The 15,053-nt window shown below is 47.7% G+C and overlaps 1 protein-coding gene across 2 annotated transcripts; it reads right to left on the bottom strand.

Moving 5' to 3' along the window:
• Positions 1 to 679: 679 nt before the first annotated feature.
• GPR137 (G protein-coupled receptor 137) lies at positions 680 to 15,048 on the bottom strand. 2 transcript variants are annotated; one of them, XM_070951340.1, is made up of 8 exons: positions 14,884 to 15,048; positions 11,979 to 12,714; positions 7,734 to 7,783; positions 6,937 to 7,162; positions 4,908 to 5,057; positions 3,764 to 3,892; positions 2,233 to 2,327; positions 680 to 1,457 (listed from the first exon to the last, which is right to left on the bottom strand). In XM_070951340.1, exons 2-8 carry the CDS (start codon positions 12,342 to 12,344, stop codon positions 1,292 to 1,294), a joined length of 1,182 nt encoding a protein of 393 aa, XP_070807441.1. In that variant the 5' UTR covers positions 12,345 to 12,714; positions 14,884 to 15,048; the 3' UTR covers positions 680 to 1,291. The 2 variants fall into 2 exon arrangements, with proteins under 2 accessions (XP_070807441.1, XP_070807440.1); XM_070951339.1 differs by lacking the exon at positions 14,884 to 15,048 and adding an exon at positions 12,819 to 12,966.
• Between the last annotated feature and the right edge of the window lie 5 nt (positions 15,049 to 15,053).

The following is a 15,053-nucleotide window of genomic DNA, read 5'->3' as shown; positions in this document are numbered from 1 at the left end:
TCTCTACCTACCTACCTACCTATGCATCATCTATCAATGTCTCTATATCTTTCTTTCTTTCTCTCCCTCATCCATCTATTTTCCTACCTACCTACCCATCATCTATCAATCTGTCTCTATCTCTATCTCTATTTCTCCATCTATCATCCATCTTTCTTTCTCTCTCATCCATCCACCTACCTATCATCTAATTATCTATCATCAATCTATGTCTCTATCTATCCATCTTCTATCGCTTTCTTTCTCTCCCCATCCATCCATCCATCTTTATCTATCTATCTATCTATCTATCTATCTATCTATCTATCTATCTATCTATCTCTTCTTTTTCTCTCCCTCATCCATCTATTTACCTACCTACCCATCATCTATCAATCTGTCTCTATCTCTATCTATCTATATTTCTCTATCTATCTATCTATCTATCTATCTATCTATCTATCTATCTAATCTATCTTCTATCTTTCTTTCTCTCCCTCATCCATCCATCTACCTACCTACCTACCTACCTACCTATCCATCATCTAATTATCTATCATCTATCAATCTATGTCTCTATCTATCTATCCATCTATCTTCTATCGATCTTTCTTTCTTTCTCTCCCCCATCCATCCATCCATCCATCCATCTATCTTTATCTATCTATCTATCTGGAAAAAAAACGGGTCAGGCATCCTGTCGCTAACACAAAATCCATTTATTGAAAGGGGCAAGCGATGATATAGCACCAATAACGGCGAAAAGTGTCTAGCGGAGGAACACAGAAGCTTATTCCGAATTATACGGCAGCTACCGGCTTTTTTGGGGAGGGGAGGAGGTAGAGGGAGGGGAGAGGGAGGGAGGGAGGGAGAGAGAGTGCCCCTCTACCCATTTCACAGAATCTGTTTTTCAACAACATCGAAGATAAAACGCGCAGGAAACTCCCCCCCCCCCAAATGTCGTTTAAAGTGCTAGTGTTCTCGATATATACTATGGGTTAAATATTGAAGGGATATTTCAAAGGGGGGGGGGGAAAAAAACGGGGAGGAATTGAGGTTCCAGCAAAAAATCACCAACCAGCTCCAAAATTAAAGGATGGAGCAGAGCTAAAATTCAGGGAACCGGGGAGGGGGGGGAATGTAAAGGGGGGGGGGAAGGAGGTTTGTGTGGATCTAGTACCCTGTTTGCATGCCGGTGGTCTCCCCTTCTCCCCGCCCCCCCCAAAAAACCCGGCACTCATTTACACACGGAGGAGAATTTCAAGAGCATCAAGTGTATGTGTGTGTGGGGGGGGGGCACGACCTCCATGTCTCAGTTCTGCGGGGTGGAGTAAAGGCTGTGATGATGATGGCTGCCGGAGGCCGCCGCCTGCGAGAAGAGGAGGGGGGCGGTGGGCGGGTGGCCCCCGAACCAGTCGTGCTCCCCGCTGCGGTTGATCGAGCCGTAGTAGCTCCCGCTGTTGGTTCGTCCCGTCAGGCTGCAAAAAAAAAGAGGGAGGAGAAACGAACGAACGGAGGAATGACGGCATTCGGACTTGCGTGAAGAAGTTTTCCTTCTCCTTCCTCGCTCTCTTTCCTTGTGTGTGTCTCTCTCTTTTACTCTCTCTCCTTCTCTCTCTCTTTCTCTCTCCCTCTCTCTTTCTCATCCTCTCCTTTCTCTCTCCTCTCCTCTCTCTCCTTCATTCTCTCTCCCTCCCTCTCCTTTTCTCTCCTTTTTCTCCCTCCTTTCTCTCTCCTCTCCTCTCTCTCCTTTCTTTCTCTCTCCCTCTTTTCTCTCTCCTTTTTCCTCTCTCCCTCTTTTTCTCCTTCTCTTTTTCTCCCTCTCCTTTCTCTCTCCTCTCTCTCTCCTTCATTCTCTCCCTCCCTCTCCTTTTCTCTCTCCTTCTCCTTCTTTCTCTCTCCCTTTTTCTCCCTTTCTCTCTCCTATCCTATCTCTCTCCTTCTTTCTCTTTCTTTCTCTCTCTCTCCCTCTTCTTTCTCTTTTCTCTCTCCTTTTTCCTCTCTCCCTCTTCTTTCTCTCTCCTTCTCTTTTTCTCCCTCTCCTTTCTCTCTCTCCTCTCTTCTCTCTCTCCTTCATTCTCTCTCTCCCTCCCTCTCCTTTTCTCTCTCCTTTTTCTCTCTCCCCCTCTCCTTCTCTCCATTCTTTCTCTCCTCTCTCTTTCTCTCTCTCTCCCCCCCACCGCAATGTCTGTGTTACCGGGAAGGGTTTGCTGGATATTTGAAGGATTAAAAAAAAAAAAAAAGGAGATTTACCTGCTAGTCAGTCCTTCGTTTTCGCGCTGCCCAGGATAGTCGAAGAAATAAGAACGGGAGACTCCCAGCTGTCGGTTGAAGACGCGGCTGGCACTCTGTCGGAAGGGAAAAAGACCATTTTAAGCTTTCCTTCTCTTCCCTTGCCGGTTGGTTGTTTTGCTTCTTTGGCCGGCTTGTTTTCCTTGCACGGCAATTGCTTTCAGCAGATCTAAGTTCCTAGTCCCTAAGTAACAGGGTGGATTTGATTTAAATCAAGTCGATTTAAATTACGATTCGAATCCTGATTTAAATCACGATTCGAATACCGATTTAATTCCCAATTTGAATCCTGATTTAAATCACGATTCGAATACCGATTTAATTCCCAATTTAAATCACAATTCGAATACCGATTTAAATCACTAGTAAAAAGCCTTGATTTAAATCAACTCAATTTAAATCATAATTTTTTAAAGAGCATCTGTCATCTCTGTCCCACAGCGGCTCCACTTTCGTCCCACTGTTGACTCAACGACAGTCCCAATATTGCAGAATATACAGCCTCCTGCAACATAACTAAGCTCTACTTCATGCCAAATAAACTAAAAAATTTAATATTATCTTACATAGAAAACTATCTTTAGATTTTACTCCAAAAGCATTTGATTAAAATAAATTTGACTTTTTAAAAAAATCCGATTTAAATTATTTAAAATCCGATTTTTATTCATTTATTTTTTTATATCTTTGATTTTTATCCACCCTGCTAAGTAAAACGCTAGCCCTTTTCACAGCCTCCGGATTGTGAGGCGAGAGCGCCACCTCTAGGTCACTGCGCCGCTCACGGTAAGATGGGCAGGCCAATAAATTTAATAAATAAATAGACAAACAAATAAACGTGGCACTTCTCGGCTTGTAGGAGGAGGAGTGGTAAAACTTGGGGGTGGAGTCCAAAAGAGGCATCAGCCTAGCATCCCTATGTAGCCATAAGCAATCTAAATCCAGCCTCTTTGAGTGCTGTTGGCTCTTAGGTAAAGGTAAAAGTTCCCCTCGCACCTATGTGCTAGTCGTTCCCGACTCTAGGGGGCGGTGTTCGTCTCTGTTTCAAAGCCGAAGAGCCAGCGCTGTCCGAAGACGTCTCCGTGGTCATGTGGCCGGCATGACTCAACGCCAAAGGCGCACGGAACGCTGTTCCCTTCCCACCAAAGGTGGTCCCTATTTTTCTACTTGCATTTTTTACCTGCTTTCGAACTGCTAGGTTGGCAGAAGCTGGGACAAGTCACAGGAGCTCACCCCGTTCCGCGACACCAGGGATTCGAACCGCTGAACTGCCGACCTTTCAATCGACAAGCATCTTAGCCACTGAGCCACTGCATCCCTGTTGGCTCTTAGACGAACTCTAACCAGGCGCTGACTTGTTAGCTGGGAGAATTCCTGTACACAGGCTTTAAGCAATGAAGCGGTTTGATTGAACCTTCACTTGTAGACCTGCTCCTTCGCGCGCCTGATATCAGCGCCATTAAAAACTCCAGAGTCCAAACGTCCCACTCACCATATCCTGAGCCGGCCGATGCACCCGGAAAAAGCCCACCAGCAGCGTGGTAGGCAATAACTCCCAAACAAAAAGGATGAGTCCAAAGACGATATAACCTTGATCCCCGAGATCCGTTATTAGGTCGGCCTGGAAGGGGAGGGGGGGGGGAAGAGACTAGGTAGTAAAACACACCCCTTTACTCCCAAAACTTTACATGAAGTACTCCGCTTATGACTGGTCGCTTAGCAAATATTCGAAGTTACGAGTAACCTGGGGGTTACTCTGGGCCACAGTTACACCTGTTGGCAGCGTCCCACAGTCGAAATACCTGTTCTGACCTAGGCTCCCTGAGAAAGCACAGCCCGTAATAATTCACAAACATTCTGTGAAGAGTCCGACAGATGTCTGATAAGCACCCACCTTTATCTCCCTTGAGACCTAATTGCCAATTAGTTTTGCAAGGCCAAACGGAGCACAGAGTCAAACGGAGCTTCTCAGAGTTTGAGCTCACCAGAACAAAGTTGCTTCCTGCAAAGGCTCACGTCCGTTTGCTCCTCTCTTACTGTATGTCTTATGGGAAGGGCCAATCATCTCCAAGCCTTACTCCTGAGTCGCCCCTTTTGTCTTAACTGTTCTTGCCTCTTGGCAGCTCTGCGCATGCGCGCACTGGGAACCCTGTTCTTCTGCCTCGCTGATGTCAGATTCCGGAGGCTCTGGAGGCAGCACATAACTACCAGATGGCCTTGGCCCTCTCTCTCCCTCTGACGCAGAGCCCTTGTCCGAGCCTTCCCCAGACTCCAGGACTGGCCCACGTTCCTCCCCAACCTCCTCACTGTCCGACTCTGCTGCCAGTTCTCCTGGCGGACCACAACAATATCATAAAATCAAGTCGATTATGTGGGTGTTCTGATTTAGGACTATGATGAGCAGGCTCCTTAATGGTCACAATTCAAGGACAGTGTATAAATGGCTATGTGCCAGCCACCCATCCAACTCTGTAACTGTACGAACTTGGGCGTTTGAGTATTCCTCTTTTCAGATCTTGAGGGAAACTGCCCCATGCTTCCTTGCTGCTCAGGGGAGGGGAGGATGGGAACTGTAGTCCAAGACTTTAGAAATTCCCTCCCCCAGCTGATCTTCAGTTCCCTCCCAGAGGATTCACCTGGTCGGAGACGTTGTACCAGTCGTAATCGAAGGAGTCGAGCCGGGTGCGGGACGAGAGGGCCAAGGCAGCCAGGTTGTAGCAAGCGCGGCTGGCGTAGAGCAGGACGATGGTGCCCCCCATGGCCGCCGTCTGGCACAGTGTGGTGCCCTGTTTTGGAGAGAGGGCGATTAGTCTGCAGACGGGTTTGCTGATTGAAACACGAGGCCTGGTTGGGAGCATCGTAATACATTTTTGTTACAGTCTTCAAGCAGCACCGGAAGGGTGAAATGCAAAGGGGGAATAATTTTAAAAGCTAGAAACATATAAAATATGCAAACTTAAAATATATACCGTGTTTCCCCGAAAAAAACCGTATCTTATATTAATTTTTGCTCCAAAAGATGCATTAGGTATTATTTTCTGGTTAGGTCTTATTGTGGGGGAAAATACAGTATTAAATGCATCCATCTGGCTGACAATCTTAACTGGGGCTTATTTTGGGACATAGGGCTTATATTACGAGCATCCTAAAAAATCATGCTAGGACTTATTTTCTGGTTGGCTCTTGTTTTCGGGGAAACGGGGTAAAATACACACACACACACACACACACACACACACACACAGAGTACATTAAAATGAAACTGAAAAATCTTTAAAGGGGATAAACCCTGCATGTTCATTGATAGGATCCCGGATCTGCGCACCTTCCGCCGCGCTGTGAAGACCTTTTTATTCCATCAGGCGGGCTTGGCCTAATCTCTTCCCTTTTTAAATATATAAATTTTAATTTGTTTTTAAATTATTGGGGTGTTTTAATTTGTCTGGGCCAAAATGATTTAATCTGATTTTATCTGGTTTTTAAATTTTTTGTATCTATGTTATTTTATTGTCTGGCTGTTCACCGCCCTGAGTCCTTCGGGAGTAGGGCGGTATACAAATCAAATAAAACATAAACAAAAACAAACAAACATAAAGAGTGATAGACTGCTGGATGGAACATGCCACCAATACTGAATGTACGTAGAGGGCAAATCCCAGACTCTTCTAGCACTGATGATATAACCTAGTTGGGTCATGAAACGTTTGCAAGAAAACCACCAAGCTCAGACAGTGCCAGGAACCCCACACTTTTATATAAATTAGAATATATAGAGAATAGAGAATAGAAAGAGAATAGAAAAGAATAGAATAGAAGATAGAGTAGAGTAGAGTAGAGTAGAGTAGAGTAGAGTAGAGTAGAGTAGAGTAGAATAGAATAGAATAGAAATAGGAATAAGAAGTAGATAATAAAATAGAGAATAGAATAAATAAGAATATAATAAACAAGAATAGAATAGAATAAGTAGATAATAAAATAGAGAATAGAATAGAAAGAGAATAGAATAGAATAAAGAGTAGAATAGAATAGGATTCAGAATAGAAGAATAGGAATAGAATACCCTGTTTTCCCGAAAATAAGACCCAACCTGAAAATAAGTCCTAGAATGATTTTTCAGGATGGTCGTAATATAAGCCCTACCCCCCAAATAAGCCCACGTTAAGATTGTCAGCCAGATGGATGCATTTAGTACCGTATTTCCCCCCACAATAAGACCTAACCAGAAAATAAGCCCTAATGCATCTTTTGGAACAAAAATTAATATAAGACCCGGTCTTATTTTTGGAGAAACACAGTAGGAATAGGAATAGGAATAGAATAGAAAGAGAATAGAAAATAGAATAAAGAATAGAGTAGAATAGAATAGGGTTCAGAATAGCAATAGGAATAGAATAGAAGAATAGAAAGAGAATAGAAAATAGAATATAGAGTAGAGTAGAGTAGAGTAGAATAGGATTCAGAATAGGAATAGGAATAGAAGAATAGAAAGAGAATAGAAAATAAAATAGAGTAGAGCAGAGTAAAGTAGAATAGGATTCAGAATAGAAGAATAGGAATAGGAATAGGAATAGAATAGGAAAGATATTGGAATGAAGAACAAAATGGAATGAACTGGAATGGAATAAGAGACTATTTCTGCAACAGGGCAGAAACCAGAAGACGCACCTTGGCTTCCAGGTAGATGCGTGTCGAGGGAGAGCCACGGGCCACGAGGAAGAGGCAGAGGGCGAGCGAGACAGCTCCCAGCACAAACAGCGAGTCGCTGATGAGGACTCGAGCGAGGACCACCGCCCAGGGCTCAGCCTGGCGTGCCCGCACCAGCACGGCGCACGCCACGTTCACCGCCAGGAAGAGGACGCTGGCCCCGAAGCACACCCCTCGCACCAGCAACCTGGGGGAAACAACCCGAGACCCCCCCCAAAAATGTTATTTCTTCTGGACCAACCAAAGCCCCTCTAATCTGGGGCCGCTGTGCCCACCCAGGGCTGCCAGCAAACCTCTCGTGTTGAAAAGAGAGGCTACAGCATTTACGATACAGGTAGCCCTTGAGCGAGGCTCAAATTTTATGCCGCTAAGCGAGACCGCTGTCAAAATGAGTCTTGGCTCCGTTTTACGTCCGTTCTCGCGGTCTTCACATTTGTGAAGCGAGTCCCTGCAGTTGGTAAAATTGGTAACCTGGTGGCTAAGTGAAGCTGCTGACCGTGGGACACATGGCAACCGTCGTAAATATGAATCCGTTGCCAAGCATCTGAATTTTGATCACGGGACCACGGAGCGGGGGGAGGGGGGCCCAGAAATGCTGCAACGGGCGTTAAGTGTGAAAAATGGTTTTTTTCATAAGTCGCTTTTTTTCAGCGCCGTTGTGACCAAGCGGTCATTAAACGAATGGTCGTAAGTCAAGGACAACCTGTATTTTTGCACATGAAACCCCATGAAGACGCTGGAGAAATACGGATACTCACAGGCCTTTGATCAGTTCGGGACGATACTTCGCTTTGGCTTTAAAAACCACCTGAAAAGGAGAATAAAATTGACCATTGGATTTATTTTGGGGTGGGTGGGTGGGAGGGGTTTTCAGTGGCCCGCTTCGATTCTATTTGGATGGGACAGGTGCTGCCTGCATTTGATACAAGTGGGGTACAATTAAATGCTATGTTTTAAAGTGCTTAGAGTGTGGTACTGCAGACTACTGCTGCTGCCTGCCTGCAATTTGGCCGTTCGAATCTCAACAGGTTCAAGGTTGACTCAGCCTTTCGTCCTTCCGAGGTCAGTAAAATGAGGACCCAGATCGTTCAGGGCAACTTAGAAAGGGCTGTAAAAGCACTGTGAAGCAGTATATAAGTCTCAGTGCTATTGCCTTTCTTTCTTTTTTCTCTTTCTTTCTTCCTTCCTTCCTTTCTTTTTCTTTCCTTCTCTCTCCCTTTCCATTTTCCTTTCTCATTCCCTTCCTTCCTTCCTTCCTTCCTCCCCTCCCCTCACCTTCCCTCCCCTCCCAGTATTGCAGGCTTGCTCACAGCCAGGAGTTTGATCTTGACCAGCTCAAGGTTAACTCATTGTTAACCTTGCTTAACGCATTGTAAGCCGCCCTGAGTCTCCGGAGAAGGGCGGCATATAAAGTAAAAAAAAAAAAAAAAAACCTCAGCCTTCCGTCCTTCTGAGGTCGGTAAAATGAGGACCCAGATCGTTCGGGGCAATAGGCTGACTCTGTAAACTGCTTAGAGAGGGCTGTAAAGCGGTATATAAATCCTCCTTCCTTTCCTAACTAGCTAGCTAGTATTGCAGGCTTGCTCACTGCCAGGAGTTTGATTTTGACCGGCTCAAGGTTAACTCACCCTTCCGTCCTTCTGAGGTCGGTAAAATGAGGACCCAGATTGTTGAGGGGGCAAGAGGCCGACTCTGAAACCGCTTAGAGAGGGCTGTGAAGCTGTATATAAGTCTAAGTGCTATTGCTATTATATCAGAAGCATTCCAAGGGCCAAGGTAACAGGTTTTTCTCTCAAGCTTCCAAAAACTTACATTCCCTATCACCCAAACCCATCCCGTGGCTGGGGACGATGGGAACTAGGGCAAGAGAAGGTACCGTTTTCCCCAAAATAAGACATTCCCCTGATAATAAGCCCAATCGGGCTTTTGAGCGCATGGCAATAAGGCCAAGCGCTTATTTCAGGGTTCAAATATTATCTATCTATCTATCTATCTATCTATCTATCTATCTATCTATCTATCTAAGACAGGGTCTTATTTTCGGGGAAACACGGTATCAAGATTGCATTAAGGCTCGGGGTGGAGTGGGAAATCTTAGCTTCCTGTCGCAAATGAGGGGAGGAACAGAGCCAATTCATTGCATTGCCAAAGCCACTGAATGACCTTGAATATGACTCCTTAGAATTAAAGACTCCTGTCTAATGCACAATTCACAGATGCATCAATTCTATTCTTAGGTTACGAAACCACCATTCTGTTAAACCACCATCATTTTGCGCTCTCTCTCTCTCTCTCTCTCTGTCCCTCTCTTTATCTTGCTTTGGGAGCCACTCCTCTTGATCACACGCTTATAAGTAGCTAAGATATACAACCACCAGATATATCAAAAGTGCTGGAATTGCTACTCGGCTGCACATCGCTGCCACCGATATCAACGGGATACACGCACAGAGAGAGAGGGGGGGGGTAATTTTGCAACCCGGAGTAAGCATTTTTCAACCGCTAGCTATTCTGCTATCTTAATGTACTGATAAGGCTTCCTGTGGTTTTGATATGATGGTGAGTCCATAAGTTTTGCCCTTTTTCTAAACACAGAGATGCTAACAATGCAAAATATTAACACGCTGTTGTGGAGGGTATTTTCCCCCTGTGGTTTAGTTTTTTTAAAAATTTGCATCCTGGATGGAAAAGAAGCTAATCTTGTTACTTTTAATCACCCCATTACATTTGAGGCATCAATACAAGTTTATAGACCTTTGTTGCGAATTGGGATAACTATCTGTATACTGCACGAGTCAAAAAGAGGGCTGGGAAAATATCTACAGACCCCTCGCATCCTGGACATCAACTGTTTCAACTCCTATCCTCAAAATGACGCTATAGAGCACCGCACACCAGAACAACTAGACACAAGGACAGTTTTTTCCCCAAACGCCCTCACTCTGCTAAACAGATAATTCCCTCAACACTGTCAAATAATTTACTAAGACTGCATTACTATTATTCTTCTCTTCCTTCCTAGTATCTATCTCTTCCCACTTATGACTATAACCATGTTGCTTGTATCTTTCAATTTATATCGTTTTTATTTGTTTCCTAGTATGATTTGATAGCTTATTAGTAACCTTGACTATCACTAAGTGTTGTAGCTTTTTATTCTTGATGAATGTATTTTATTTTTATGTACACTGAGACCATACACACCTAAGACAAATTCCTTGTGTGTCCAATCACACTTGGCCAATAAAGAATCCTATTCTACCGTGTTTCCCCGAAAATAAGACCCTGTCTTATATTTTTTTGAAGCCTGAAATAAGCGCTTGGCCTTATTGCCATGTGCTCAAAAGCCCAATTGGGCTTATTATCAGGTGGTGTCTTATTTTGGGGGAAACAGGATAGATAGATAGATAGATAGATAGATAGATAGATAGATAGATAGATAGATAAGATAGATAGATAGATAGATAGAGAAGGAAGGAAGGAAGGAAGGAAGGAAGGAAGGAAGATTGTTTTTGATGAGATGGGCTATATAAATTAGATAGATAGATAGATAGATAGATAGATAGATAGATAGATAGATAGATAGATATAGATAGGGAAGGAAGGAAAATTGCTTTTGATGAGATGGGCTATATAAATTAGATAGATAGATAGATAGATAGATAGATAGATAGATAGATAGATAGGTATAGAAAGAAATAGAAGAGGGAGGGAGGGTGGTGGGGAGGGAAGGAAGGAAGGTTGTTTTTGATGAGATGGGCTATATAAATTAGATAGATAGATAGATAGATAGATAGATAGATAGATAGAGATAGATAGATAGATAGATAGATAGATAGATAGATAGATAGATAGATAGATAGATACATACATACATACATACTGTGTTTCCCCGAAAATAAGACCGTCTTATATTTATCTGAAGTGCTTGGCCTGATTGCCATGCGCTCAAAAGCCCAATTGGGCTTATTATCAGGGGAATGTCTTATTTGGGGGGAAACAGGGTATTCTATCAACATGCTGCTGCTAAGTACTGTGGATTTTTATCCCTAAATGAACAGATAGCACTCCATTACAGAAAACTCATCTGCAGAAAGAACCGGCGTAATTCAAGACAATATGCCGGCTGGGGAATTCTGGGAGTCAGATACATTTTAAAAGTCCCCAAGGTTGAGAAACACTGGTTTGGAGGGAAAAATAAAATCAGTTCAAAATAAATAAGGTATTTTAAGATCTCTTTAAGCCAAAACATGCACACAGCGGATAGAACTAAGACGTAACTCATGGAAGATCAGTCTTGGTGCAAATCAAGTTATCCTCTTTGCAAGGTGCTCTCTGAGCTTGGTGGTTTTCTTGCACTGATGATGTTACCTAATTGGGTTGTGAACTGTCTGCAAGAAAAGCACCAAGCTTACGAGAGCCTCAAAGAAGCCAAGTTCTCTTCCTGCTCCTCCTCTTCTTCCCCTCCGCAAACCTCACTCCCTTCTAGCACTGATGATGTTCCCTAGTTGAGTCATGAAACGTTTGCAAGAAAACCACCAAGCTCAGAGAGCACCAAGGACCTCACAGTCCTCTTCCTCCTCCTCTCTGCAAACCCTTCTCCCTTCTAACACTGATGATGTTCCCTACTTGGGTCATGAAACGTCTACAAGAAAATCGCCCAGCTCAGAGAGCACCAAGGATCCTATACTCCTCCTCTTCCTCCTCCTCTTCCTTCTTCTCCTCCTCCTCTTTCTCCCTTCACTTCTCCTCCACGAAATCCACTCCCATCTAGCACTGATGATGTTCCCTACTTGGGTCATGAAACATGTCAGAACACCACCAAACTCAGAGGGCATCAAGGACCCTTCATTTCAACTCTTGACCTACGAATATTCCCCTTTCTTGCTTTCCTCTTTACCCAAAAGTCCCCAGCATTTACCCAGAAGGCCTAAGGGCCACTGCCTCCATCTTGGCATTTACCCACAACCCCGGAGTCACTTTTGGACCAGAGCTGCATTTACCTGGGCAAAATAGAGATTCATGAGGGTCAAGGTGAAGAACTGAAGGCAGACAGGGCAGCAGTACAGCAGCCAGAAGAAGAAGGGATGCAGGTGGTTGGCCTTGAGGGTGTTCCGGAAGTAGAAGGAGAAAAGCGTGGTGCGCAGGGCGGCCCAGAAGAGGCAGAGGAAAAGGAAGACGGTCTGGTAGCTGAATTTTTTGTGGCGGTACAAGAGCACCAGCCAGAGCTGGGCGTAAACCGAGAAGAAAAGCAAGGCGTACAGAGCCGTGTACAGCGTCGTCAGGCCCACCTTGACGGCGGGCGGGAAGGCCGGCGTGAGCCGCGAGGCCGGCACGATGGAGCTCAGGTTGCTCACGGCCTTCTCCATCTTCGCCGGCTAGGAAGTCAGCCTCATCCTCCTCATCCCGCAGACTGCAGAGAGAGAGAGGAGGGAGGGAGGGAGGAAGGGGGTGTCGCACCACCACCGCAGCCCCCTCTCTTGGCGCCCCCCACACGGAGGGCGTGTTACATCCTTTGGGGGGGAGGTGTTGGTGGGTGTGTGGGAGGGGGGGCTGGCCCCTCCAGCGGCAGAATCAAAGGACGCCTGCCTGTTCCATGGGAGATCCTGGCTGGGGGCTGGGGGGGGTTTGGGGGAGGTGGGCCGAGAGTCAGAGATCGTCCTCTCCGGATTTCCTCGCAGGGTGTGTGAAGAAGGGAGCAGCCCCACCCTTTTAGTCCGATGCGGAGTTTCACAGGAGCTGCAAAGGGAAAGGAGACAAGAAATTGGGGTGCTTTTCAAGCTGCCCACCCTTTTCTCCCTGCCGCCCCACTCCCTAAATCCTCGGAGGTCTGAGACTCTCACCCTGCAGGTCCAGAAGCCTGGACAATCCACCCTACTCACAGCCTTCCAATGTTTGGGCCCCTTAAAGCCCTCCACCACTACCCCGGCCCGTTCCCCTTGGGTCCCTGCCTCCCTCGGACTCCCCACCCCTATTTCCCTGCTGCCCCATTTCTGGGACCCCCTCCCAAATCCTCAAGAGGTCTGGGATCCCCCTTTTCTCCCTACTCCCACCTTTGCAATATCAGGGTCTCTTAGGAACGCCCCAATTCTCCCCAATTGAAGCCCTACCTCCTCAAGCCTTCCCCCTATCTCCTAGCTGTCCCATTTTCACCCGTGCCCCTATAAATCCTCACTTCTGGGACCCTCCCCATCCTCCATTCTCCCACCCTTGCAATATCTGGCTCCCTTAGGAACTCTCCCCCATTTCTCATTGAAGCCCTGCCTCCTCGCCCCCCCCCCATCTCCCAGCTGCCCCATTTTCACCCCTGCCCTTCCAAATCCTTAGAGGTCCAGGGACGCTCCCCCCCTCCTTCCTTCTCCCACCCTTACAATATCTGGCTCCCTTAGGAGCCCCCCCCCTCTATTCTCATTGAAGCCCTGCCTCCTTGGGGCCCCCCACCCCTATTTCCCTGCTGCTCGACTTTCACTTCTGGGTTCCCCCTCCCCAATTCTCAGAGGTCTGGGGACCGCCCCTCTCCATCCTCGATACTCCTACCCCTGCAATGACTGGGACCATTTGGGGCCCCTCCCATTCTCCTTGAAGCCTACGTAGAGCCGCCCCCCCATCTCCCTGCTGCCCCCCTTTCACCCCTGCACTCCCCCCCCAAATCCTCAGAGGACTGGGACTCCCCCCCCATCCTCCAATCCTTGCAATAACTGGGACCCTTAGGAGCCCCTCCCATTCTCACTGAAGCCTACCTAGAGTCTCCCCCATCCCTATCTCCCTGCTGCCCCCTTCACTCCACCCCAATCCTCAAGAGGTCTGGCACCCCCCCCATCCTTCCACCCTTGTAAGGAGCCCCCTCACCCCATCTCCCTGCTGCCCCCCCTTTCACTCCTGCACTCTCCCCCCAATCCTCAGAAGACTGGGACTCCCCCCCCATCCTCCAACCCTTGCAATATCTGGGACCCTTGGGAGCCCCACCTATTCTCCTTGAAGCCTACCTAGAGCCGCCCCCCCATCTCTCTGCTGCCCCCCCCAAACCTCAGAGGTCTGGAAACCCCCCATCCTCCCACCCTTGCAATATCTGGGATCCTAAGGAGCCCCCCCCATCCCTATCTCCCTGCTGCCCCCCCCCCTTTCACCCCTGCACTCTTCCCCCAATCCTTAGAGGTCTGGAACCCCCCCCCCCATTCTCCATCCTCCCACCCTTGCAATATCTGGGAACCTTAGGAGCCCCCCCCCACTCCTATCTCCCTGCTGCCCCCCCCCTTTCACCCCTGCACTCTTCCCCCAAACCTCAGAGGTCTGGAAACCCCCCATCCTCCCACCCTTGCAATATCTGGGATCCTAAGGAGCCCCCCCCCCATCCCTATCTCCCTGCTGCCCCCCCCCCTTTCACCCCTGCACTCTTCCCCCAATCCTTAGAGGTCTGGAACCCCCCCCCATTCTCCATCCTCCCACCCTTGCAATATCTGGGAACCTTAGGAGCCCCCCCCCACTCCTATCTCCCTGCTGCCCCCCCCTTTCACCCCTGCACTCTTCCCCCAAACCTCAGAGGTCTGGAAACCCCCCATCCTCCCACACTTGCAATATCTGGGACCCTTTGGAGCCCCCCCATTCTCCTTGAAGACTACCTCGAGCCCCCCCCACCCCTATCTCCCTGCTGCCCCCCCCCCCTTTCACCCCTGCACTCCCCTCCCCAATCCTCAGAGCTCTGGAAAACCCCCCCCCCCGCCATCCTCTCACCCTTGTAATACTTGGGTCTCTTAGGAGCCCCCCCCCCCCTATTCTCATTGGAGCCCCGCCTCTTTCTGCCCCTGCCCCCCCCCAGCCTTAATCCTGAGCCTGAGGCTTAAATGCTCTTCCCCCCCCACTGTCCCCCCCCCCTCGGACACCTGGGACCCTCGTCGCCTCCCCAGATACCTGGTTCCCTTAACCCCTCCCCTGCTCTCTCGGGCCCCCGAGTCCCCGGCCCCACTGCCTCAAATCTGGGGTGGGGGGGAGCGGAGAGGAGACGCCCCCTCCCCACAAAGCCAGGCCAGCCGCAACCGCGCGACCTCCCAGCTGCGCCAAGCGCCTTGGCCCCGCCCACT

Source organism: Pituophis catenifer, unplaced genomic scaffold (assembly GCF_029215685.1).
Source record: "Pituophis catenifer annectens isolate HBS135680 unplaced genomic scaffold, rPitCat1.0.hap2 SCAF_10, whole genome shotgun sequence".
Lineage (NCBI taxonomy): Eukaryota > Metazoa > Chordata > Lepidosauria > Squamata > Colubridae > Pituophis > Pituophis catenifer.
Note: the sequence above shows the minus strand (reverse complement) of the source record. Positions and strands in the feature narration are given on the sequence as shown.

Coding starts and splice junctions, on each gene's coding strand:
- GPR137 (XM_070951340.1), bottom strand. CDS start 12,344: ATGGAGAAGGCCGTGAGCAACCTGAGCTCCATCGTGCCGGCCTCGCGG. Junction 5,058..6,936: donor GCATCTACCTGGAAGCCAAG/GTGCGTCTTCTG, acceptor TCTCCAAAACAG/GGCACCACACTGTGCCAGAC. Junction 1,458..2,232: donor AACGAAGGACTGACTAGCAG/GTAAATCTCCTT, acceptor TTTTTTTTGCAG/CCTGACGGGACGAACCAACA.